At 43.6% G+C, this 25,615-nt stretch overlaps 1 protein-coding gene across 2 annotated transcripts; it reads right to left on the reverse strand.

Annotated features, from left to right (window-relative positions):
* LOC109472480 (polypeptide N-acetylgalactosaminyltransferase 12-like) lies at positions 1 to 25,615 on the reverse strand. 2 transcript variants are annotated; one of them, XM_019772258.1, is made up of 14 exons: positions 25,517 to 25,615; positions 16,722 to 16,883; positions 13,667 to 14,072; positions 9,881 to 10,047; positions 7,061 to 7,227; positions 6,659 to 6,766; positions 6,035 to 6,132; positions 5,321 to 5,438; positions 4,672 to 4,857; positions 4,192 to 4,323; positions 3,682 to 3,783; positions 3,188 to 3,274; positions 2,985 to 3,047; positions 1 to 2,666 (listed from the first exon to the last, which is right to left on the reverse strand). In XM_019772258.1, exons 3-14 carry the CDS (start codon positions 14,047 to 14,049, stop codon positions 2,535 to 2,537), a joined length of 1,743 nt encoding a protein of 580 aa, XP_019627817.1. In that variant the 5' UTR covers positions 14,050 to 14,072; positions 16,722 to 16,883; positions 25,517 to 25,615; the 3' UTR covers positions 1 to 2,534. The 2 variants fall into 2 exon arrangements, with proteins under 2 accessions (XP_019627817.1, XP_019627816.1); XM_019772257.1 differs by lacking the exon at positions 2,985 to 3,047 and having other exon boundaries at positions 3,125 to 3,274.

Below are 25,615 nucleotides of genomic sequence, written 5' to 3' on the forward strand. Positions count from 1 at the left end.
TGGTTGAATTACCACCGTTTTGTGAACTGGGCTAATCAGAAAACAGCCGAAGACCACCAAATCCCCAGTTCTATAAGCCTGCTACGGTGGCTTCCATTACAGTTCCTTACATTTGACGTCGAAACATGGGAACTAGATAATACAATAAGTCAAACAGGAATAAATGGAGTTCTTCGACGAAATGCACTTTTGGACTATAACTAAAATCATTCACTGCAACATAGTTTTATCATCAGGACTAAAACAATTCTTCCATGATTATGGTCTGTTTGAGCAAACCAGCATTCATGAGCAGTAAAAACTGACGAATGTTTAGAGTTATTAATGATAACAGACGACCAAATTACATGTAACTTTCGAGCAGTTTTACTGATAGCTGACTGCTCCAGCTTTTGGCTGATGAAGATTTGGATAGTGCCGTCTTTTGATGTAAAATCAGTCGAACTTTTGGCTTCTTCTGAAGTGACATTTTATTAATGTATGCCTAATCTTCACGACAAGAAAACCAAACATTCAACCAAAAATGGAATAAAACATAATCCCTACTCTAAAAATGTGCATTGGTCTTTATGCAATGCTTCTACAAGATAAAGTGTTTGGTATGTAATAATAACCAGTAGTGAAGATCGTTTTTATATAAAATACTAAGTTCCTTTTTAATCCGAATTGGGTTTGCACTCACGTGACCTAGAATGGTCCGCCATGTTGGGTGTTTAAACCCAGAGCTTGCCTGGGAACCTTACATCTGTATACCAACCACAGTCACGCATACATTATACAAATGTCCAGGCCTGACTCTTTTGGGTTTAACCAGCCAGGATGGCGGTAGTTGTGACGTCACGTACAAACGACCTTAGTCACAAAGCTCATGATATGTTTCCATGACAACAGTCACAACATTCTGATATGTCAAAGATCAGGCGTTCTGCCTACCGCAACGAGAAATTTGAACTATCCAGAACCGTGCCTGAGCCTTGGTTCTGTATAAGGCGCGGTTCTGGATGCAACAGTCATTATTCAGTGTTCTCACCAGGATTTTTTTACAGCCTAAGGGTCAGGTACAGATTTAATAGAGCAACTTTTGCGTCGCGTCGCGCATTGAGCCAAAAAAATTGAAACTCATAACCCCCTGAGACACTATTTCTTGCTTATTTGGACAGATGTTGTAAAGTTAAGCTTAGCTTCATTCTAAAATAATATTTTCATTTTTTGCCAGATTTATAAAAAAAAACACCCCTATGCTGGTTGAAAGACAGCATAGGGCGCCCAAATCACAGCATAAGGTCCAAATCACAGCATAGGGGTCCAAATCACAGAATATAGAGCCAGTATGCTCAAAAGGCCCGGTGAAAACACTGCCATTTGTATCATCATTAGTGTTGCAGCATGTTCTATTGAGGCACAATGGGATCTTTATATCTCCACAGGTGGACAATTAAGAAAGTAGAAGGTTTTGTAGAAATCTTATATAAGATTGCACCATAAATTTCCTCTTTATGAAATATTTACATCGTCATCATGTTTTACCTGATTTCTTTTTTTTAATAAAACATTTACGTTTTTAATGCGTTAGTTTTGTCTTATTGACTTATCACTGCAGTTTGATACTAGGGCGTTTCTGGTCCTCAATACTAAAATCATTTACAGGAAAAAAAACAGCACCTACTTATTACAGAAAATCAGCAAGAAAGATGAAAATACTAGTAGACACTAAAGTTGCACTTTTGGTGTGTCAATTTTGCACTTTTGGTGTGTCAATTTTGCACGTACCATTACAAATTTATTACCAATTTATTCAGTACCAACTGCTATTTATGAATTGGACATTTCAATAGTTGTCACGCTTTCCACTATAAATTGCTAGGTTTGGCTACGGCTTTGCTTTACACAGCGCGTGCATAACAATGCACAAAAGGTACAGACTTTGCAAAAATCACCAATTGGTACAACTGTGGCCTTTTGAGATTTTCTTGGGCAGTCATTTCTGAAACTTAATCTCCTGTAGATGTTGACCTGCACGCACCCCGGAATTTTCGACAGTCTGCGTATTAGTAAAAATTTACCCCGCTAAATAAAGAAACTACTCATAAAACCGATTTGAAATGTCTTTTGGAGAGGTCCTCACACCCTCTGGTCGCCAATTTTCGTTGAGAAACGTGTCTTTTCAAGTTTCACCAATTTTTCCCTCTTCTTCAAGATGGCTGACCCATATCGATCACGTGACCTATTGGAGGCTTAACGTAAGCAATGGTGTCACGTGTGCAACGCGGCTGGGTCAATCCTCCTGAAGAAGACCTAGTGGCAAACTTGTGTTGCAAACAGTCAATAGATTTTAGGCTAAGATTACAAAATTGTCTACATCTTTCCAAAGATTTCGCGTCACCATTTCGTTGTCCGTGTTTTTTATTTTTGTAACGCGACCGGACCAGCTCCACTTAAAATCTAGTGTTGCAAACAACAGATTGGAGGCTAAAATTACAAAATTCTCTACATTTTTCCAAAGGTTTCGCGTCACCATTTCGTTTTTGTTTTTCTCAGGCGTCGAACCTCCATCGCTGCGAGTCCTGCCCGGTGCAGCGGACGGCCTTGACCTCTTTCTTCTCCTGCCGCTCCTCGGGGTCAAAGTGCAGGCACTTGCTGTGGTAGGCGTTGTAAACGGATCCGTCCTGCACAAACAAAGTTAATTAGAAAAGGTATGTGAGTATAGCTGCTGTGCAAAACCTCACATTGTAAGTTTAAACCATAGAAGCACCTTGGAAGAGTCTGGGTGCCATCCTGTGTCTGTATGTCGGGGCTCTCACACTCGGTCCCTAAAAATGGAGCAGCGAGTATGGGAGCCCCGGCATATATATAGTAGGATGGCACCCAGGCTAACTATGAAAATCACTGTACTGTACTGCTTTTTGCCTTCAGAAAACATCAGAACGACAAGAGAAAATCAGAACGACAAACTATGAACGGTGAAGGGTAGGATCATCCCTTACCCCTCTGATCTGCCATTTCTGCTGAGCCGGAACGTTGTTTCCCGAGGCGCAGTGCATCAGCACCACGAACTCTGAACTGTGACCACAAACTTTGACCCTTACCCCTCTGAACTTTAACCCTAAAGAACCAGGACCCTTACCCCTCTGATCTGCCATTTCTGCTGAGCCGGTACGTTATTTCCCGAGGCGCAGTGCATCAGCACCACGAACTCGCCCCCCTGCGCCTCCACACACATCTCCTTCCCGCCAGTGTTGTGCCGCAGCTCCTCGCGACCGTTCAGCTCAAAATACTGCAAAGGAAATCGAGTATTTCAACACAAAATGATTCTTTCCTGTTTTCTTCTCCACTTCTGTTGCTCTCATGCCTTTTAGAAATACCTTTTTTCTCATAAGAACTAAAAACCCACTGCCCCTACGTACGGCCCCCAAAACGCCATGGGACCTGATACCTTCACCTACCATTTCTTTCAAAGACACAAAACTCCAAGCAGATCCTACGGTGGCAAGGTATATATAGTAAGTGTCCATTAGCCACCAAATGGATACTCCTCTATGGCCAATGGATACAGCCTTGTCACCGTATGATCTGCTTGGAGATTAGCACAAAACAGCATTGCGTTGCAATGGGTTATAGCAGGGAGCTGGCGACAGAACATTGGGCCGTGACTAGGCAATTATGATGAACTGAGCAGCTCACCTGATTCCCGCCCATCCCGTGACATCCCCACATAGTGGGCCTCTTCCCGGCATTCTCTGCGCCCTCGGAGTCAAAGCAGAGGTTTGAGGCACTGTTTCGTAACTGTAAAAAAAAAACAATCTGTGTTAGCTGATGGCAACCAACTCTAGTGACTACTACGATTATTTACCAAACTATCCAAGACACAACTGTATCGTTTATAGGGCCTTACATAGACAGTTATTGTTTTCTTAAAGACATTACAGAGGTAGTAACCTATTGCTACTAGGGGGTAGTGTTTGGCAGCTGTAAGGCATTTCCGTTTTTAGAAATGCCTCTTCAATATGGCGATATGCTTGCACTGAAGGAATGGTGCGCTTTTCTTCTCTTTTCTCGTCATGTTTGTGACTAAAAATGAGGGTTTTGAGAGTGCCTTCAATCCCACTTCTGACACCACTTCTGCTGCGTTAGACATTGAGCTAGTTGGAAACAGTCGATACCAATTGTAGGATACGACCGATCAGAACTTACCGCGCCCGACCGGCCTGGCCTGTCCTCGGGAACGTACATGTCCGGCATGATGGTCTCCATGAACCACTTGAACGGCTTGCAGTGGAGCTTGTCCTTCAGGTCCAACCTGGCGGACACGTCACCGTACCTTTCCTAGGGGAAAAAGAAATGATTTCAGAGATACCGGACATGACGCAAGCTTGTGACCAACACGTCACCGTACCTCTCCTTCAGGAAGCTGGGCAAGACAATGATACCTCAAAAATGACGCCGTAAATGATGAAAGAGAAGCTGTCCTCTACATATAGTGAGACCTGTCAGGTGAAGATTGCAATATATTTCCTTCTGGTCCATTCATGATAAGGACAACAACTGCGTAGTCGTAATGGCCGCTAGAATTTGTCTCCAATTTATGGTCTCCTTTATAGGCTTTCATTTACAACGTCACAAGAAGATTAACAAGAACCAGAAGAACAAAAATAACATGTCCGTTGTACTGACCGTTTTTGCGTGCGGGTTCCTCCTGTAGAAAATCTCCTTGTAATCGTCCATCCAGACCTCCGCCAGCCGCAGCGAGTTCACCAGGACTTCGTTCTTCTTCGGGAACGAGTGAGGGGAACGAGGTCTGAACACGTGACCCACTCGTGAGCAGGGCATGATCTCCAGGTTCCCTCCACATTGCCAGATCTAAAGAAGGACGAGAAATCAAGTATGTCTCAAACGTAATGGATTGTTCAATAATGCACGGTTTAATTTGCCATATGAAATTACATTGGTACAGGACATTAGGCAAAAGGTTTTCCTAGGACTATAATGTACCCTCCCGCCGTGGTTAGCTTTCTAACGGTAATGGTTCAGTACAATTTAGGGCACTTCACTCTCTCTACACAGGCTGGATTTAAGGCTACAAATCGGTTGAAAAGACGTACAAAGTAAATCCAGAATTTGATATATCTGCCCGAGGAATAAGACTCTAAGCAGATTGACAAGACATGAGGGATCTAGGACGTACGATGAAGAACATTTTGAGGTTCACGACATAAGACTAGGAAGGCCAAATCTCAGTTCAGAGTTGTTAAAAAGACGTACAAATCACCACGTCTTCTTAATGTAAGAAGATTAAGAAGACGTAAGGGATCTTAAGACGTACCCTGAATGACATCTCGAGGTTCTCGCCTCCCCAGACGTCCATGCCGGCGTCGTACGTGCCGATGTGCTCGAAGTACCACTTGTCGATGGCGAACAGGCCGCCCGCCATAGTCGGAGACCTGTGTGGGAGAGAGAGAACATTAAGAAGACATAATGGATCTTAAGGCGTACTCTGATGTGCTCAAAGTACCACTTGTCCATGGCGAACAGGCCGCCCGCCATAGTCGGAGACCTGTAAGGGAAAGAGAGAGTTTGCACTCACGTGACTTTGACGTCAGTGTTGTTCACCATGTTGGATGGTTACACCTAGAAGTTGCATCATGACATCAAACATACTGATTCACAAACTAGGCTCTTATAGCTAAAAGCCAACCTGCATCTGTGACTCAACATAGAAATGCCAAGCAAAACAGCATGGCGCCCTTAATTAAAGGGGCTAGAATCAAATTCAGTTTAAAAGCTTAAGACGACTTTAAAGACTTTAAGATCACAAGATGATATGAATCAAAGCGTGGGTATGAACGTATGACCCCTGGGCCCACCGGTAATGGTTATTCTGAATAAAGTTTCTATTTTCAAAGTTTCAAAGTATGCAGCTGTTAACCATGTAGCTTTTCATCGATGTAGCTTGACTCACTAAGACTTTTTCTTCCTAACGTTTTGTGCTTGGAGACGTCATCAGATCATGTGTACTGACGTCAGCAGTTGTGCGTACCTGACGGGGTCTACGGGAGACTTCCTCCTGCTCCGCTCGTACTCCGGGATCAGTCCCCAGGTGAACGTCAGTCGCCAGTCGAAGATGCCGCGCTGCACCTGTAGGGTGGTGGGGGGGTTGTTAACAGTGGTCAGTATGGTTACCATAGATTTCTGTATGAGATATTAGACTAGTAGACATCCCTAAACCTGGTCGAAAGGCAGACCGCTGCAAGAGACAGAGAGGTCTGGAGACAGCTGTCCATTTTCACTCTTACCTTCTTCCCCAACGACCAGGAAAACGGACGGGGGGTAAGTAAGTTATCTCAGTATATTTGCTCTATTACAGTTATTAAGTAAATCTGACATCAACGACATGATCGATATTAGGTAGAGCCTAGTCTAAGCTAGCAATGCTTCCTTCCCTCACCACGTAACCTTCTACTTACACCATTGCTAATGTCAACGTTTTGCCATGTTTTGTCAGCAGGGCAAGCTATTTGTAATAGCCTGAGTGTAGCTAATTCGGCTGCCTTCGCTGTGAGGGATGTACAGCCAAACCGATAAATAGAAATAAATCATTCTATTATGTTTCTGCTTTGTACATGTCTGAAATATGCCTTAGTTGATTATAAGATAGCCATACCTCCATGGTGTGTTGGTACTCGAACGTCTTCCAGTCCAGCACGTCGATCACCGGCGTCACGACATTGGACCGGTTTTCGGCAATCCGGGCCAGCAATGGTTCCAGCCACTGGAAATAGAGGGAAGCATTACGACACTAGACCGGTTTTCGGCAATCCGGCACAGTAGTAAATAAACCAAAACAAACAAACAAAACATGGGTATGCTTACCTACATACTGCTCTGTTTACTTTAACCCGAACACATTTATATACTAGTGACCAGTCCATATAGCTCTGTCCTGCCACTTGCTATATGTAAATGGTGTAATCCAACATATATCCAAAATAATCCGGATCCACAGGGTGCCTGCGTGCTACAGCACCAGTTGCCATGGTGACGGATAAACAGGTAAACAACAAACCTGCTCGTGACATTCACAATGGGAGTCCAGGAAGGTGAGGACCTCTCCCCGCGCGTGCGCAGCCCCCAGTAAGCGGGCCCTGATGAGTCCCTCCCTCCGAGTGGTCCTGACCAGCCGCACGTACTTCAGCTGGGACAGGTACATCTCTAAGGGTTCCTTCAGGTGTTCTGGAACAGGTAAGGACAGGTGTTAGGCACATCTCTAACGGTTGCTTCAGATGTTTTGGAACATGTAAGGACAGGTGTTCACTCAGGTGTTATGTCATTTAACACATGAACTCAACAGCCTTACAGAGACTAGGTAAGGAAAGATCAATCATATTTTTGGCGGTAATTTTCTTTTTGTTTTTAGTGAAAGGAACGTTCCTAATGCGTTGCCAAAAACAACTTTCTATAGGGATGAGATATAATTAGAAAAACTTGATCGTGCCCCCCCCCCCTGAGGCGCCACGTACGAAAAACTCAGATGGCTCTGATGTAGTGCATAAGCTTGCGCTCACGCTTCACTTTTTCACGTCTCCGCCAGGTGGCGCCTGTTCCTTTGCCAGCTCGGCCCCATGACGGCAATATTTACAAGCACTAACGTTCCAAGAACGTAACCGGGAATCGCTTCAGCCTATTTGAAGTGAAGTTAAAGAGCCTTCCCGCGTCAAGTGACGCATAGGGCGGCCCCCATCTCCGTTCATTGTCCCTGGGCCACAAACAGCAGTCACTACAGCAGGGGGCTAGTCCACTGGTAGTGGTGAGTGTTTAACTCCCAACTTCCATACACACAGGCCGCTACAGCAGGGGCTACCTACCGAATGCAAAGCCAGCACTCTACCCACTTGGCCATTGCACCGGTTTGAAGCCTATTTGAAGACACAAGACCCAACTCATGTACGTCGCGATGATTGCTTTCCGGTCCATTAAGCGCAGTAAAGACCACTTTATGAGTTCGGCGCCGTAAACTGTAAACTCCGTGGGCGCGAAATGGCAAATATTGAGCCAAACGGATCAGTCCAAACCATCCAGATGTATGGGGGAAAAACGCGTGGGATTGATTGTTTTTAGCCTTTTCAGCTTATTGGCAAAACGGCGTTGACACTTAGTTGATATTCAAAGCAAGGTTTAGGTTTCTTTTTTTCCGAGTGGCGAATGGTTGAAAAATAGCACACATTGTCCAAAGGCCAAAGAATGAGAACTAATACTAGCAATAGCGGTTAACTCATTTTCAAATCATTCTTTCAACTTACAATATGCGCGCAATTCTACTTTTTTTCTGAACACTTGGATAGCCGTGGACTATCCAGAACCATGCTCATGCACAGTTCTGGATAGTCCACTAGTACCCAGAACAGTGTCTGGGGCGAATCTTGGATACGCGGAGACTACTAGTATCCAGAACCGTGCCTAACCCTAACTCATTCCGACATGGAACTTGATAGGCACGGAGACAGATATGATAACAACCATGCGGAGGCGGAGGAAAATGACGAACGTTTGCTCTGTGTTGCCGAAAGGCTGGCGGATACACATTTGTACGTCCCACGCAAAACATTTTAAGGTGCGCACATAAAAGCTAAGGCCACAGCAAGTAATTTTTATGGATGACATCCTCCGCGGACTAGAAATATAATGCGAGCGGGCGAAGAAAAAACAAGGCGGGCCGAAAAAAAAAGGTTCCTACATTTTAAAATTTGGACTAAATCATTGTACAAATGGTTCTGATTCAGTGGGAACATCACATACACAGCCAGCATCACATATGATTGCATCAAAGTAAGAAACAAAGCATTAAATCAGAGCCTTTTCTTGTCTCCCCTCTTCATAGTTATCTGCCATCCACCTTCCGGCATGGTAACAGACATCTTTGCCCATTTTCGGCATGTTGACCACTGTCAGACGGCAACAAGATTTCTTTTTTTTTCCAAATCAGGCGAATATTAATGCGCGCGCTGATGTCATCCATAAAAATTACTTGCTGTGGCCTAATACCAAACAACCGACGTTACGCACGGGACGCCCGGAGTAATTCGCAACCCTTCGAACGTTAAGAGATCTTAAGATGGTGAGCCCGGGGCGTGGCTTTTCTTAGATGTGCAAGACGTATGTTCTTGCGTGAAGACAACGTTCCTTTGAGACATTTTACGGCTTAGTATTGCGCAGTTAATAGCGTCTTCAAGCAATAAAGGATCGGGTATCGAGATAATACTGGATATGGATATTCTTACACGTGCATCTTAGACATAAACATTGCTTCCCAAATTGTGAAGACAGCGTTTACTGCTGGAAAATTAGTCAAATGGCTTGTATGTAGCACAACGGGTTGGTTTCCATGTAAGCTTAATCTTTCACTGCCTAACACTTGTGACTCTGATCGCAGCTACGAGCAGACAAGTCGATCATTATGGACGTGACGCCATGGAAGGAAAAAAATGAATTCTTGAACACCTCAATCCTTGGTTGATAACTCTAGTACCTGAAGGCATGGCTATTTCTTGTTCTCTTCCGGGCTGGTATTAGGTACTTAGTAGTTGGGATATTCACCAGTTTATTAGTCATTTTGTACATCATGCATAGTCTGGACATTTTTCTTCTGTCTTCCAGTAGCACCCACTGTAGGATTCTTTCCACTTTCGTGACACTAGCACCTCTTTCATAGTTGTTCATACAGAATCTTGCAGCTTAGTTCTGTACCCTTTCCAGTTTATCTTTGTCTTTTTTTGTATATGGATCCCATACTGTCGCGGCATATTCTAGGTTCGGTCTTACAAGTGACGTGTATGCAAGTGATTTTACTATAGTTGGGCATGCCCACAGATTACGTTTGATTACTCACCCAGTTCGCTGAAGTCATCCACCAGAATCACCTCCTCAAGCAGCCTTGCCGGAGACGTCTCCAAGACGCTGTGCACGGTTCTTAGGAGGGTGGACCACGCCTCGTTATGGAAGGTGACGATGACACTTGTGGTGGGGAGGTCGTGCGGATACCTGATGTCTTTACACCTGAAGGAGAAAAGAATCTGTCAGTACATAAAGATAAAGGTAGTCCAGTAGCCAGTTTGAAACCATAGGGGTTGTGGGTTGTTGAAAGGCAGAAAGAGATACCGAGAAAGAGAGAATGAGAGAGAGAATGAGAGAGAGAGAGCGATAGAGAGACAGCGAGAGAGAGGGAGAGAGGGGGGAGAGATGAAGAGAGCAAGAGGGAGAACAAACAGTGAGTGAGTGAGTGAGTGAGTGAGTGTGTGAGTGAGTGAGTGAGTGTGTGAGTGAGTGAGTGAGTGAGTGTGAGTGAGTGAGTGTGTGAGTGAGTGAGTGAGTGAGTGAGTGAGTGAGAGAGATAAGTACAATATTGGAAGGGAGAGAACTTCCCATATCCTTATACTGCCTTTTTACCGATTTCTTGTTAACTATTGGAAACACGAATGTAAAGTCAGACTGGCATTTCATTATTGCAGTGCAATTATGATTAATGATAGAAAAAACAACTATTGTCACATCAGTGAGGGACAATACATTATAAGTACTATAATTCCAACCTAGTACGACGTAAGATTTGAAAAGCGGTACATTTTATCGCTAGAATGATTGTGACATGCTGTGTAATCACCAATCTTTTACCAAATAAAACACACAATCTGCCTTTATAGCATATAATAACCGCCATAACATAATAAAAGTGTGAAGACCTCGTCTGGTGCCGTAATTACTGTCAATTACTCATCTAAAGGCCGTTCGTTTGACTCACATTGTCGTTTAGTTACCGATTCTAGTCGTGTGTGCGATATAATTATCGATATTACAAAATCGCGCTGCAAGGCGTAATTTTTCTATAATGTCAAACTGTCTTAAGCAATTGCCAGAGGGGAGGGAGGTGTTGGTGTAAGGTTTGAGCCATCGATGTGATTTGCTTTCGTATGGGTGGCATCAAAGTATGTGTTGCATACACGTCGTTGCATGTCTAAAAATCGGTTAAAAGTGCACAGTCTTGTGTGCGAAATAATTATCGATATTACAACATCGCGCTGCAAGGCGTAATTTTTCTATAATGTCAAACTGATTTTTCTTTCTTTATGGATCGCATCAAAGTATTGAATCTTTGAAACGAGATTGCAAGTGAAAAAAGTGGAAGTAAACTCTGCGTAAAACTGCCGCAAAATGATAAAAACATGTTGCAATTGTAAAGAAACTGACGAGAATTGACTCCTTGTATAAAATACACCGTCTGCATCTCCTGAGGTTATAGCCTCCTTGGTGTTACATTTTACATTGCTTTCTTTCTCTTACTTTGCGTTTTTGCATTGTTTCTTTAATGTCCTTTTTTTGCGATGACGGCACAACATAAGCCATGACTTTAGTGCATTGTCATCACGCCTTGTTATTAAACGTTGCAATAAAAGAAAAAAATATGGCAGTACAACCTGAACTTCCATGCAGACGATCGCTTTTCCGGAGGGCACGCCATCCATAAGACTGACATCGCGTAGCCTCCATAGATGCGTTTATCGCGATCGTGTCAGAGGAAATGAGCGTTAAACATCGGCTGAACGTTTATTCTGCGCGGCAGGATAATTAAAGTATGTCGCGTGTCCCGCCTGGGGACTGTAATATCACTGATTACGGCGACTCTAATGGCATAGGGACCGTTTTGATGTAATTAGGCCCGATGCTTATGAGAACAAATAGGACATTATTACAAGGTGAAAGAAGATTCGGAGACAAGTTATGGCACTGGATCTGATATAAAAGGGGCCGTGTGCAATATAGAGGGGGGAAATCTGCAAGTGTGCAAATATTGAGGGGGCCGTGTGCAAATTTAAGGGGGCCGTGTGCAATTTGAGGGGGTCGTGTGCAAATTTGAGGGGGTCGTGTGCAAACTATACGTTTCTGTCCAGCGTAATGCAGAAATGTTTAATTTGATTTAATACGAATATTGTGAATGATTGTTAAGGTTAGGATTTGTCCTGTATGTATGAAAGAAAGAATGAGATATTTAACCCCCTAGCTGCTTTCCTAATACTGCACCATTTCTGGGTCGGTGGTAGTGGCGGTAGTACACTTAACAGTCATCTGCGTCAACGAAGGACTACCAAGGTAGTGGTGCACGTAAGGACAAATGCAATCAATATCCAACAGATTTATTCAAGTAACGATCTACACTGAAGTTTGGCAGTAGATTTGTGAAGTGCTCAAAGGGACCTTTCCTAATACTGCACCTTTTTGGGTGAGTGGTAGTGGTACACTTCAGAAAAAATGCAATCAATTTCCAACAGTTTTATTCACGTAACGACCCACACTCTAGCTTGACAGTAGATTTGTGAAGTGCTCAAAGGGACCTTTCGATAACCGGCAGCTTGTTACGTGGCAGGGTGCACTTACACGGAACATTGCCGACTGTCGGAAGGAGTGAGTCCATCTGTGAGGGCCTGCATGGGGGGGGGGGTAGTGATTACACGAATTAGGCAAAATTTCCGCCACTAATTACGAGTTACGTTAAAGTCTCAGAGCTGATTACGACTTTACGCTTTGCAGCTAATGTTCTATTACGAATTACGTTGATTTTTTTGGGGAGGCTGCCTACGGATTACGAAGACTAAATAGGCCTGATTACGCCTTACAAAAAATGGCATGCAGACCCCCATCTGTAGGACACAGGCCAGAATCAATACGCCGTAAGACGCCTACCATAGAATCAATTCCTGGCTTGTCTTTCAAGCTGATGAAGGTCGTGACCTTTCCTCCGTGTTGTTGTTAGGTATTCTCACAGGTGACCTTCAAGGCGGGTACATTGACCTGTGACGCACCTAAGGTCGACTGATATACTCATCAATGGAAAGAAAAAAAAACAAATTCTGGCCTGTATATTACCTTTTAATGTTACGTATATTTTAGAAATCTCTCTATGAGGTGTTTCCATACAAGTGTCTTTGATATCTGGATTACTGACCATAGCGTGTAGCAAGAAGGAAGTAGAGACCAAGTCACTTGCTCTTCACCTCTGGTTGTTCGAATCTGAACTTTCCATTCAAATGGAACGTTCGAACCTGAACCTTTCACCAAAATAGAACATTCGAACCCGAACCTTTTTTTCCAAATGGAACGTTCGAACCCGAACCTTTTTCCAAAATAGAACGTTCAAACCTGATGTGTTATAGGCAAGTAAAACGTCCTAGCCTGAACTTTTTACCTAAGGCTGAACTTTCCCTGCACGCCGGCCCTGAGTGGCTGAGTACAAGTCCTTGTGATAACGGACTGCGACTGCTACTTGTGCCACAACACCACGCTAGAGACGCTACACAGGCCGCTTCAAGTGCTGCCTCATTTCACATGTTGACAGGGTGTTGGATAGAAAAATGTACTACGTTAAAGGGCGAGAAAGTGTGGCTTGAAACGAGTTCCTTTTATGTTTTTGTTTCCAACCACGAGTCTTGAATGTTAGTTGCTGAAGCATTTGGACCCGTCAACCACCACAGAACATAAACGGGGGACGCCATAGGCTACCTAGCACATTTCTAAGAGAGAGAGACGGGGACAGAGAAAGAGGGGAGGGAAAGGGTGAATGAGAAATGGGATTTGACTTGACTTGAGAAAGGGGAAGAGAGAGAGAGAGGAAGATTGTACTTACTCTGCATGCCTTGCCTCGTGTAGTCTCCTATGTAGAGATATCTTGCTGCTGGCGTACTCGTTAAACGCGTGCTGCTTGTAGCCGGCGTCCTCCAACTTCTTCTCCTCCTCCGTGAGTGTTAACGAAACTCCCTTCCCGTACTCCCCGGGTGCGCCCGGTTCCGGAGGCGGCCTCCGGACTTTCGGCCGGAAGTACGGGTCGCCATTTTCCGGAACCACGTCACCGATATTGTTCGAAAGGTCGAAGTCGTCCAGGGGGGGTCTCCTGGCGGAGTTTCTAGTCCTTTTGTGCACGCGGTTCTGTGCGATAAGGTAGAGGAAACACAGGAGCGAGACCGCGGCGCCCAGCTGGAGCAGCACCGACCGGCGCCTCAGGATCGGCATCGCGATGACGTCACCTCACCAGCCTGCGGGCGGCAACATCAAAGGTTAGAGCAAGTCACGTGACTGTGACGTAGGTGCCAGTCAGCCATCTTGGTGTGCTAATAGCATGATATAATATCATGAAAGTTCATCAGTGTTGGTAGTGACATGTTTAGAGTTAAACCTTTAGATCCAACACAAAAAGCTCTAGGTGAGAGAACTTTTTGTGTTGGATCTAAAGTTTTAACTCTAAGCATGATATGGTGTCAGCAATGTGTTTTAAATCACTTTTTGATACGTCAACTTGCGTGATTTTTTGCCTCCGACTTCAGAATGACCAGACGCCATGTTGGATCTACCTACCCTACCAATATGGCGGCTGTAGCTAATTCCAATCTCTGCTTTAGTAGTAAAAAAGGTTTTGAGAACTGACACTGATACTGTGCTATCAGCAAAGGTTTTTATGAAATGTTAAAACATCCCCATGAAAAGATAGTTGGGCAGCCCTGTCTGTATGGCCTTTGCAGATGCCCCCCTCCCCCTAAAAAATAAAAACCAAGGAATCGGACCCCCCCCCCTCAGTACCCTGGAGTTTATTTTGTTCTCTGTAAACTGCAAGCGGCGAACGCCTGCAAAGAGAGCACTTGAAGGTCAACCGTAAATTAATTTGAAGGTCATCAGGTTGATAATGATGTCCCCTGACAGCGGGGTGAGGTTTGTTTACCGGTTACCATGGTTACGGTTTCCTGGAGACGGAAGGCGTGGTCGTCTGATCTGAGACATCAAAACTCTGAAGTCTGAATGTCTAAAACAACTTACAGTTTTGCTAGCCTCTACCAGGCTTCTGTAGGCGGCTGGAAAGAGTAGAAATCGGCCAAATAGAGAGACAACATGCCGGCGGAATTTGTCTGCTGGGAGAGAACATTTTCCCGCACCCGAAATGTTCTCTCCCAGCAGACAAACTCCTCTGGCATGTTATCTCTCTATTTGGCCGATTTTTCTTTCGCCACAAAACAGTTACTCAAGCAACTGGATAAGGTTTTGAAAACGTCAGACGTTTCAGGTAGCATCCACTACCTATCGTCAGTGACATTAGAGACTCGTCAGAAAGGCAGGTTTATAAGGACGAACTATTGATTGATATGAATAAATGAGTGAAGACATTTTTTTTTAAATCCAGAAGGAAACAAAAGTTATGCAAGTCAAGACAAGGATGATGCTATTGTGTCTCCTCCCTTAAATGTTCCTTCTCTTTTCTCTGGTTAAACTTTGGTGTATGTCTGTGTTAGACGCACTAAACGAAATTTGCGGTGCTGCTTTTTTATGAAAGAAAGAAATTTAATTAAGACATCTTACACTCTGTGAGCTCGAGCGCCACCTGTAACAACATTTTGCTCAAATGTACGAAAGTACCGACAAAAGAAATGCGGTGTCCCAGTGAAGTCTTAGCTTTTTTTTATTTAAGAATCCTTGACGACAGACGAATAAGAAACCCTGGGACATTTCTAGATTAAACGATATTGTCATCAAAGGTATGAAAGTACTAGCGATAGAAATCCTTTTTCATCTTAAAGCCCTTAGAGACATTTGATAATACATATTGAGGTTGGAATCAGACGCACCTCCCAAGGCAAGGATTTCAACACGACGTTTGGTCCAATGACACCCAATATCTCTCCTGTATATCTTAGACGCGAAGACCAGTTTTCGAGAAATCCTAATAAGAATCTCACCTGCGATTTCACTAGTCTCCACCAGACTTCTTTTGAAGGCTGAAGAAATCGTAGACATCGGCATAAAAGGGGATATAATTGGCCAGAGGAGTTTCCCGGCCATAGAGTGTCCAATTTGCCTGCAATTATATCCTCTTTTAGGCAAATTTCTACTATTTATTCAGCCTGCAAAAGGAGTCTGGTGCAGAGTACAGTTTCTCTGGTGTCACCAATGAAAACGCCTTCTTCAAAGGTTTAAGACGAAACGCCACCTTTGAACCATATAAACCGATAGTTCTTCCTTTAAATCTAATAAGAGCATCTAAGGCGCACTGTGCCTGTTATCCGAGTTTCATCAAAGGTATCAAAAGACTATTTTGTTACAATACAGCATTTTTTCTCTGAACCATATGATTCACAACCCCCATCTTTATTTTTTGTTAAAGATGGGTTTACAAATCACACGGTTGACTAAGCGTCGTGAGACGATCCTGTAATAAGTAGTTTATGTTGCTTGGTATGATTTTCGGTATCTAAACACTTGGCATTTCTCCATGCGAGAACCCTTTTTTCAAATCATATTATAAAGAATTACCATATTTGTGGAAGGACCGACATAACAGGTGACTATCAACTCTTCAAGATGTTAAACCTGAGACCAGACTGTAAGGTTTGAACCTCTGTTCTTTTCGGTAGGTGTGGTAGCCTCCATGGCATGCCAAAAACTGGGCGTTGTGGGGGTCTTCAGGGTCTTTGGGAGCTTTGGATTTTCTGATTGCATATAGACAACATAGCCGGCCTGGTTGAATTACCCCCGTTTTTGAACTGGGCTAAGCAGAAAACAGCCGAAGACCACCAAACCCCAGTTCTATAAGCCTGCTACGGAGACTATTAAAAGTGTGGTGGGTTCTTTAACGTGCTCAGGGTGTGGTTCTCCTTAAAGACTGTCTAAGACTGATCGCTAAGAATCTTGAGACTTACTTGTGGTAAGAAGACGCTGTGTAGAGGTCAGCAGCAGCAGATGTTGTGACGTCACGGTTAGAAGTCCGTAAAGACGTCTGCCGCATCCTTCAGTTCACGAGCTGCACGTTCCCACGCACTTCCGCTCTTCTCGTTCCCACGGACTTCCGCTGATGATGACCGCTGGAACAGAACAGGTTACTGGTGTTATTTCGTCCGCCAACTAAACCAGGAAGAGAACTAATTATGTTTACCGAAGGAAACATATTGTTTATGCTCAGTTTCCTCTTCCTCAAGTGAAACACTAACCTCTGACTTGGCCAATGACCTGATTTGTTGACGTCTGTAACCATGGTAACTGGTGTTGGGTCACATCATGTTGCAATTTTATAGCAGGAGGGATTTAGACTCCTGTACTGATCATATATATGAATGTATTTGAGTAAGAATTTACAGAGCAGACACGCCGTACTGTCTTTAAGTCGATCTGCCTGAGTGCGCCGCTGACATAAATGTAATAAATGTTTAAATATAAAAAAAAAGGAAAGAGAAACGCGCTGTGAAGGCGATGTGAACCACCGAACTGCGTTAGTCGCGCCTAAGTGCTTGATCAGGTAAAGCGCGATGAGCCGTGAGTCTGCCCTGCCCGGCCGCGACCTTTACCTCGGTAATAACGCAGATACGGATCCCGGCGCACGGTGCTACTGCATAGGATCTGCATAGAAATCAGTGTTCTAGCCAGGCCTTTTTAGCATAGAGGCCCCCTATGCTATGATTTTGACCCCCTATGCTATAATTTTGACCCCTATGCTATAATTTTGACCCCTATGCTATAATTTTGACCCCCTATGCTATAATTTTGACCCCCTATGCTATGATTTTGACCCCCTATGCCATAATTTTGACCTCTGTGCTGTCTTTCAACCAGCATAGGGGTGTTTTGGGAGGGAGAACCTTAATAAATCTTGCAATAAATGAAAATATAACTTACGAATGAAGCTATAGCAAAGGGAAAACCTTAACTTAACAAAATCTGTTCTTCATTAAACAAGAAATAGTGTCTTAAGGGGTTATGAGTTTCAAAATATTTCGGCTCAATGCGAGATTTGCGCCAAGAAAGTTGCTCTTCTGCGTACCTGACCCCTATGCTATGAAAAAAAATCCTGGCTAGAACCCTGGAAATGATAGATGGGGAAAATAACGTTTAAATGGCTGATCTTTGAGCACCTAGAGATGACTTTTGCGTAGGAATGATGATGAATAAAAGATTGAGAAACTAAGGAAAAGAACAAAAATGATAGCAAGAAAGTTTTTCAATGGCTCATAGACTTATGGATGAGAACATGAAGGTTTAAATGGCTGATCTTTCAACACCTTCAGATGACTTTTCGTAAGAATGAGACGGAATAGAGATGATGATGAAAGATCTAGAAAGAAAAAGGAAGCCAGAAAAACTTTCATAGTCTTGTGGTTGCTCACCTTTTGAATTTCTATAGAAATGATAGATGCGGAAATAAAGGTTTAAATGGCTGATCTTTCAACACCTTGAGATGACATTTGCGTAAGAATGAAACGGAATAAAATGAATCACAGATCTTTATCATTGTACTGGGAGAATTGATAACAAGAAAGTTTTCTTCAAAGGCTAAAGATTACTGAAGGTTCACTTGTAAAGCCGCGACCTTTCGCGTTTCAAAGGGCGGCCGGCGGCACATTTTTCTCACCTTCTGAAGTCTGACATGTTTTTATTCAACACCCAAAATCACCGCATTAACTAGCGGAAAACTGCTAATCCCCAAGCAGATCCTAGAGTGGCAAAAGACAGTATCAAATTGGCCAGGCTGTCCATTCCACTGTCTTTTTCAACCCCAAGTTCTGCTAAAAGATTAGAAAACGGCGATCCCTTACAGGGCCGGAAAGATACGGGCTCTACGTGTTCCGTTGCCATGGTAACGGAATGCTGATGGCCCGTCAGAGGTGATGAGCCGTATCTGTGTAATTTCCGCGTAAAACTCGTAAAACAGTTTCTGTTATCAAAACGCCGGCGGCGGCAGCAATAAACGGTACGTGTGGAACAGGAACGGGGTGCTTATAATTAGGGACGGTACGTTACAGGTGCGGACAGGGTTGTGTCGGAGTTAGGGATGGTTCAGAAGAGATGGGGGAATGAGCGTTACGGAGCGGAGGAGGGTTGAGGCTGATTGATAGCGGGGTTAGCTGCGCCATGGAGGGTCTGTTGTACCCATTTAGGCATATGGAGCTAGATAGGCACAGTTCTGAATACAACAGGACGTTATCCATATTATATGTAGATAAAACGTACTGTAGCCTAAGCCTTCACCCGTTAAAGGCTGAATACGTCAATGGTTTCCCTTACGGTGTTTCGCAACCCCGTCCGGCTCAGGACATCTTCGAGCAGATCTAACTAATTCTAATGGGAAGGAATGGAAACGTTTTCTGATCGTCAGTAGTTAGCCCTGGGTCGTTGGCGTTATCTTCCCCATGTCTTAGTAGTGGTCCCAGTTTGTTACGTTATGTTATGTGGATGTTTTGTTCAACTCGTTTCCTTGTAATTATTCTAATCTTGTGTCTTGATCTTACGTTGGTTTATTTTGTAATGATGGCTGATACTTCGGGTCCGAAGATTATAGGACGGCTGTCCTCTGCAGGCCCTCATGTGATAATCAATCAATAAATCCATCAATCAATATTTCCTGGGTACCTGGACACACTACTAGTATATATCCCGCTCCTTGAAAAAAAAAAGATAAAGACAGAAGTCAGTTTGCTTCAACTGTAGGGACTATCCGTAAGATCAATTGCTTAGTCAATCAATCAATCAATCAATCAATCAATCAATGTTTTTGGCTGCGTTTTTTCTGACACACATTCCTTCCACCAAAACTATGCAGTCAGAAAAAATGTCTGGATTCTTCCATCCTGCATTTGCCTGGACTCTGCTAAGAGATCACACATGGACTTCGGAGACTTCAGAAAACGTCTGCCAGGACTCTGCTTGAAGATTACGCGAGGCCTCCCCTCCAGCCATGCGTTTATCAGTTCTGTATCTATCGGCTCTTTACTGGCGGCCGGGCGGTTCTATAGCACTAAAGCTCCGTTTCAGGGTAAATCTGTGGGCATTACCCGATAACATCTGTACCCGGCAGCGTCACAAACTGAACCGTCAGCCGCTTGCCTCGGATAGGACGCAAACCGGCCGGCTGATCTGATACAAAAACTCGTATTACCGGGAGAATTATCAATACAGAGCACTGGGAGGACCTTGCTGATGACCGCGCTAGATGGAGATGCACACTGTCCAGGCAGCTGAATACAGGAGAAGCCAGACTGATGCGCAATGCAGATGAAAGGCGAATCCGTAGGAAAGACAGTTCCAATAGAACTGAGTCAGCCTATAAGTGTGAGAACTGCGGCAGAGACTGTCATTCACGAATAGGACTGTTTAGTCATAGTAGATACTGTAGATAGGAGATGTTAAGTAGGATTTACCATGGTCAGTATTGACCGACGGAGGCCATAAATATCAGACGCCTAAAGACAGTGAAGGCAACAGTCGGTCAAGTCGCTATGTTTCGTTGCATGATACTGTATTTCCCGATAACGGTACTTTTATGTTCACAGTTTTTACTGTCACTTCTGTTCCGTAAACGTATCGTTACACAGTAAACATTCCTGGCGACCTCATACCACATCCTACCACAAAATAGTATACCAGACCACAATCCTGTCAATCTACTGTCAACCAATCTTCGCCCACTCAATCCCAATTCTCGTTGCTCAGAATAAGATACATACAACCTTAACCCCAAACCATCGCTGCCCAAAACTCTACTTTCATCCAGTAAGTAAAGTGAATCTACGGCAACGTTTAGCCCCGCCATGAAATAGCTTACAGAATGTTACAGGCTTCCCTTCTCACATCTGCTTTGAGATTTCTGGCTGACCAATAGGAGCCCTCTCAGCTGGTCAGGTGATGACGACAGCTTGTTGTAAGTGAAAAGGGAAAAATGAGAAGTTCTTTCAACAGCAGGATCAAAGGAATAAAAAAGGTTAAACCTCTCAGCTTACAGCAAATCCTGCGGTGCAAAATAACATAATCCGCAACCTTCAACAGGGAAACGCAAAAGTTTCTTTGAAACTTTCTCCTGAGTTTTACTAGTACATTGTATCTACCAGACTGTAATGGGTTGTTGGTTTTCTTTGGTGACAGAAACATGAATAAACAGTTGACAGAATGTTTAGTAAGACTCGATGTATCTTAGTACATGAACCTGTGTTTTCGACAGTATACTGCATCATTCTTTTACATCACCTAGTATGAAATAAAACAATCAACTGAATAGATTCTATGACGTTTTAGCTATCCATTGATTGATTGATTGATATTTATTGATTGATCTAAAAACTTACTCTTCATAGAATTTATTCACTTGCCTAATTTGCCCGTGATGCTTTACCTGGATACTAGTACTTAACGTAGCGACACATTAGATGGCACCCAGGCTATGCATGATGTACATGGACGCATATTGTACAACGCATTTCTAGCGGTCCACCCCCGTTGTTAGCCCGTCGCCCCCTGAGCCCGTTATCAGCCTAGTGTTTGTCCAAACTCCCTCATCACCACCCGGACCTTCCCTTCTCTTCCCGCCACGTCACAAGGCCCTACTCCGCCCGCAGAAAAGTTAAATATTTGCGCAGCTTTTTATACGCCAGCTTAACGCGATAGCCTAGTTACCAGGCTCCGGGCGACGGCTCAACAATGCCGGCAGTCTTTGGTATCAAAATATCTTCACATAGACCACATAAGGGTTATGTGTTTGCTAGCAGCTTGGACATGATTTTAACTCTATGTTGGTAGTGAACTGTTTATGTCTTCTGTTTTTTTTTTTTGTTAAGGAAAAGTTTAGCAAATAAATCATCAATGGAGTTAATACTATGTAAGCATGTGGGCAGGCCATGACCTATATAAGCAGGACGCGTATAGATTTTGGACCTTCTGCAACATTTACTTTTCAGGCATTATTTTAACCAGTATTGTCGCGTTATTGGCACAACAAAGATTATAAAACTGAACAAGACAGAGACAGACAAGAAGAGTGGTGTGTAAAGACAGCTTGGTTCACTTGTATGGTACGACTTTTTTTTACTCATGCGATTTTCAGTGAGTTTATAAGACAACTGACCACCGACGAGGATTTTTCCGTCCCAAGACAGCTGACTGGTGTGCGACATATGCACGACGGTCCCAAGACTCCTCCTGATTTTCTGTAGTTTCGTGAAATTAAACGATTATATCATGACAAATGTGCCTGGGCCGGTACAGCGATAACTAGGGCATCCTCAGAAGCCCGGTTCCCAGACTACCCGTGTGCCATTACGGATGTGGTGAAAGTTGTGTTGTACTTATGCACACACCTTAGCGGGCGGGTCGGCTGGAGTGGTACATTGCTGTTACTACACCCTCTCTGAGATACTAAGCACTAGAGAACTCCTAATGGCTCGTGAAACTTATCTGTATTAGTATCGTTGGTATAACAGCCCTTTGGCGTAACACATTAGCTTCGCAGGTACGAGGCGCGGCGGCAGCTGGCTATATCACACCGAACGACTTGTTACACTCAATCTTTGCACATTTAATTGCAGGAGTTGTTTAAAGCTTTCTAGTGATGATGCCCCTACTGTGCTTGGTGGCAACGAGTTCCAGTCTACGATAGTTCTGGGGAAATACGAGTTTTTGAACACCTCAATTCTTGGTTGATAACTCTGATATTTGAAGGCATATCTAGTGTCTGATTTAGGCACAAAGTCTATATTAAAATCAAACTCTCAACAACAATAGTATAAGCACACATCTTAGCGGGCGGGTCAGCTGGAGTGGTACATGGTGGTTACTACACTGAGAGACTTCAGTAGAGCACTTCTAATGGCTCGTAGAACTACTTATCTACTTATGCAATACGGCACTGTTTGACTCAGGCATTGTTTGGAACAGGTCCATATCAAAACCTCGCCCCAAAATAACAGTATATAATAGTAAAATTCCGGAAAAATACAAAAAAATGTAACATGGCCAGGGGGGTTACCCCATCCATGGTATATGGGTAATATTTTCCACCACGGTGCCAATGGCGGCCTAAATTCCCTGGCAAATTGTTTTTCTCCTTTTCTGAATTTTACTATTTTTCAGTCAGAGAAATTGGTTCAATGGAGGCTATAGCTCAGCGCTACGTATTAATATATGGAAGTTATCTTGTACACTTCGTCGATCAGTGGCCCAAAACTTGGTTATGTACATGTAAGCTAACTGATTTTCTGTGTTCTCATGTTTACCCTGTGAAACTATCCATAGTATGTGCCACACATTGTGCGTAAATAGCGGTAGACTTTGTACTTCAATTCGCAGACGTATGCATGGTCTGTGTCCACCTTTTTGTTGTAACCATGACCCTTTACGGTCTTTAAAGCTCTAAATAAGCATACGAAAACATCTGAAGCTTTTTCAAGTTTCTGTATCTGTATCTGTATAGCCGGTATAACCGCATTTCGGCGTAACACACCAGCTTCGCAGGCACGCGGCGCGGCGGCAGCTGGCTACAGTACACCGATCGACTTGTTACACCTAACCCCTAAACATCTAACTCTAGACATTGTTTAAAGCTATCTAATGATAATGCCTCTACTGTACTTGGTGACAGTGAGTTCCACTCTGAGATAGTTCTAGATCTTTAGGGTCTGTAAAGCTCTAAATCAACACACGAAAGCCTCTGAAGCTTTCCCAGTTTCAGTAAAATGTTTCTCAATTCCAACCCATCAGAGACCAATGGCGTGAAGAACGCCTGTTTACATAGTTGCTGTTTTCTAAAGCAGGCCTTAAAAGCCTTGATAGAAACAAGGACGTTACGCAAGGTAGCCTATAGCCTGTTTCGTCGAAACAAACATTGTTGAAAAATAAATTATAATACCTAATAACAATAATAATAAATTAGATTTAAAAACATATTTCTCCCTGTAACATTTTGTTTTGTCTTAGCAAGAGAAATATCCTAGTCTTATCTGTGGCCTTATATAGATCTTGTCTTTCTCGTGTTCTTTTATTTGATATGATATTATGTAACAGGCAAGGACAATAGTTACAAAATTAGTTTGCGATGCTTGAGTAGCAATCAAGTGTTGCATAAATAAACAGACAAGGGGTTGGGCGGTGCATGTTTTCAATGGGGTGGAAAATAAATTACTGTGCAAGCAACCGCCTGCATGACATTTTTCCTAAGAACAAACGCGCTCAGCTGTGAATGTGCTATTTACACATCCCAGACCAACTACAATCTACATAACAATGTATCCAGGACAAACAGGTAAATACAAGCTGTTCGGCTGTTCGGGGTGGGGAGGGGGGTGGCAAAAACTGTGGCCAACAAAACGAGGAGAAAAATCTCCTAGAAACACTCCCAGCTTCACACAAGCACAAGTCACCAAGTGCTAATACCTAGAGAGACTTTTTGACTCTGAACTGAACCAAGCGTAAAACTGAGCAGCTAGAGACCACGTCTAGCGACATAATAGACGTTAAACAAGGACAACAACAACAACAACAGAAATGAAAAACTACGGACAAAATATTTCTCTTGCCAAGACCAAGTACAGGGACAAGAATTGTTTTAATCTGATTTTTAATTGTTATCTACTAAACAGGTAAATACAAGCCACTCGGTGTGTGTGGGGGGGGGGGCAGAAAAACTATGGCCAACAAAAAATGAAAAACCTAGAGACACACAGGCAGGCAACCTTCTCTATACTAGCTACTCACTGGACTTAAACTTAAAGGGAATGGGCACAGTCCACAGGTGGTTACTGTAGATAGTGTTCTTAACGCTTGGGTAAATGGGAAAAATAATCTACGAAAGGGGTGGGGGTGGGCAGAAACTGTGACCAACACAAAATGAAAACATAAAGACACACACAGGCAAGCTTGTCAATACTAGCTACTCAGTGGACTTAAAGTGAACGGTCATAGTGGACAGGTGGTCACTTTAGATAGTGTTCGTAACGCTTGGGTGAATGGGAAAAACAACCTACAGCTCTACCATTGAATAGGTGGCCACATCGGCAATATGTGGTCTTTACGCAGAGGTGGACAGTTACTATTGCAGGCTTGACTGTCCATACATATACTATAGCGTATGGCGTGAGCTTGGTACGTACAGGTAAGGCATTAATATTTAAATAGGCGGCGTATTGTTAGTCTCCGTAGCAGGCTTATAGAACTGGGGGTTTGGTGGTCTTCGGCTGTTTTCTGATTAGCCCAGTTCTAAAAAAACAGGGTAATTCAACCAGGCCGGCTATGTTGTCTATATGCAATCAGAAAATAGCACATAAAAGATCCCAAAGACCCCCCAAACCCCCCGTTTTTGGCATGCTATGGAGGCTAGCGTATTGTTAAGCTACAATGAAACGTACCCTCCCCCTCCCCCACACACATACACACAAACAAGGCCGCCATGTCACAACACCTGGCGGGGCCGTAGACAGGAAATTAAACGTGTAACATTGTCTCTGCCGCGCGTAAACAACGCCAACAACACCTTCCACAGGTAAACACAACGCTAACACTGTCCACACTGCCCTACACACCTGTACTAGAACCATACCTGTACAGGTGAAACACACGTCAACTCAGGTGTGATAAAAATTGACACGTTACAAATTTCTTCCCCCACTCGTACGTAACCCACACCTTTGCGTCGCGACGACACCTTTACGTCGCCACCAGGTGTGTACGACACGATTCTCACCTGCGTAAAGGTGAACGTGTTGACGTCGTGGAGGTGAGTTGTACGTCAGGTGAGAGAGCGTCAGGTAGTATTCAGGTAGCGACGGCGGCCATGTCAGTA

This window comes from Branchiostoma belcheri, unplaced genomic scaffold, assembly GCF_001625305.1.
Source record: "Branchiostoma belcheri isolate BF01 breed outbred unplaced genomic scaffold, Haploidv18h27 scaffold278, whole genome shotgun sequence".
Taxonomy (NCBI): domain Eukaryota; kingdom Metazoa; phylum Chordata; class Leptocardii; order Amphioxiformes; family Branchiostomatidae; genus Branchiostoma; species Branchiostoma belcheri.

Coding starts and splice junctions, on each gene's coding strand:
- LOC109472480 (XM_019772258.1), bottom strand. CDS start 14,049: ATGCCGATCCTGAGGCGCCGGTCGGTGCTGCTCCAGCTGGGCGCCGCG. Junction 6,133..6,658: donor AGTACCAACACACCATGGAG/GTATGGCTATCT, acceptor ACCACCCTACAG/GTGCAGCGCGGCATCTTCGA. Junction 3,275..3,681: donor ACGGGATGGGCGGGAATCAG/GTGAGCTGCTCA, acceptor TTTCCTTTGCAG/TATTTTGAGCTGAACGGTCG.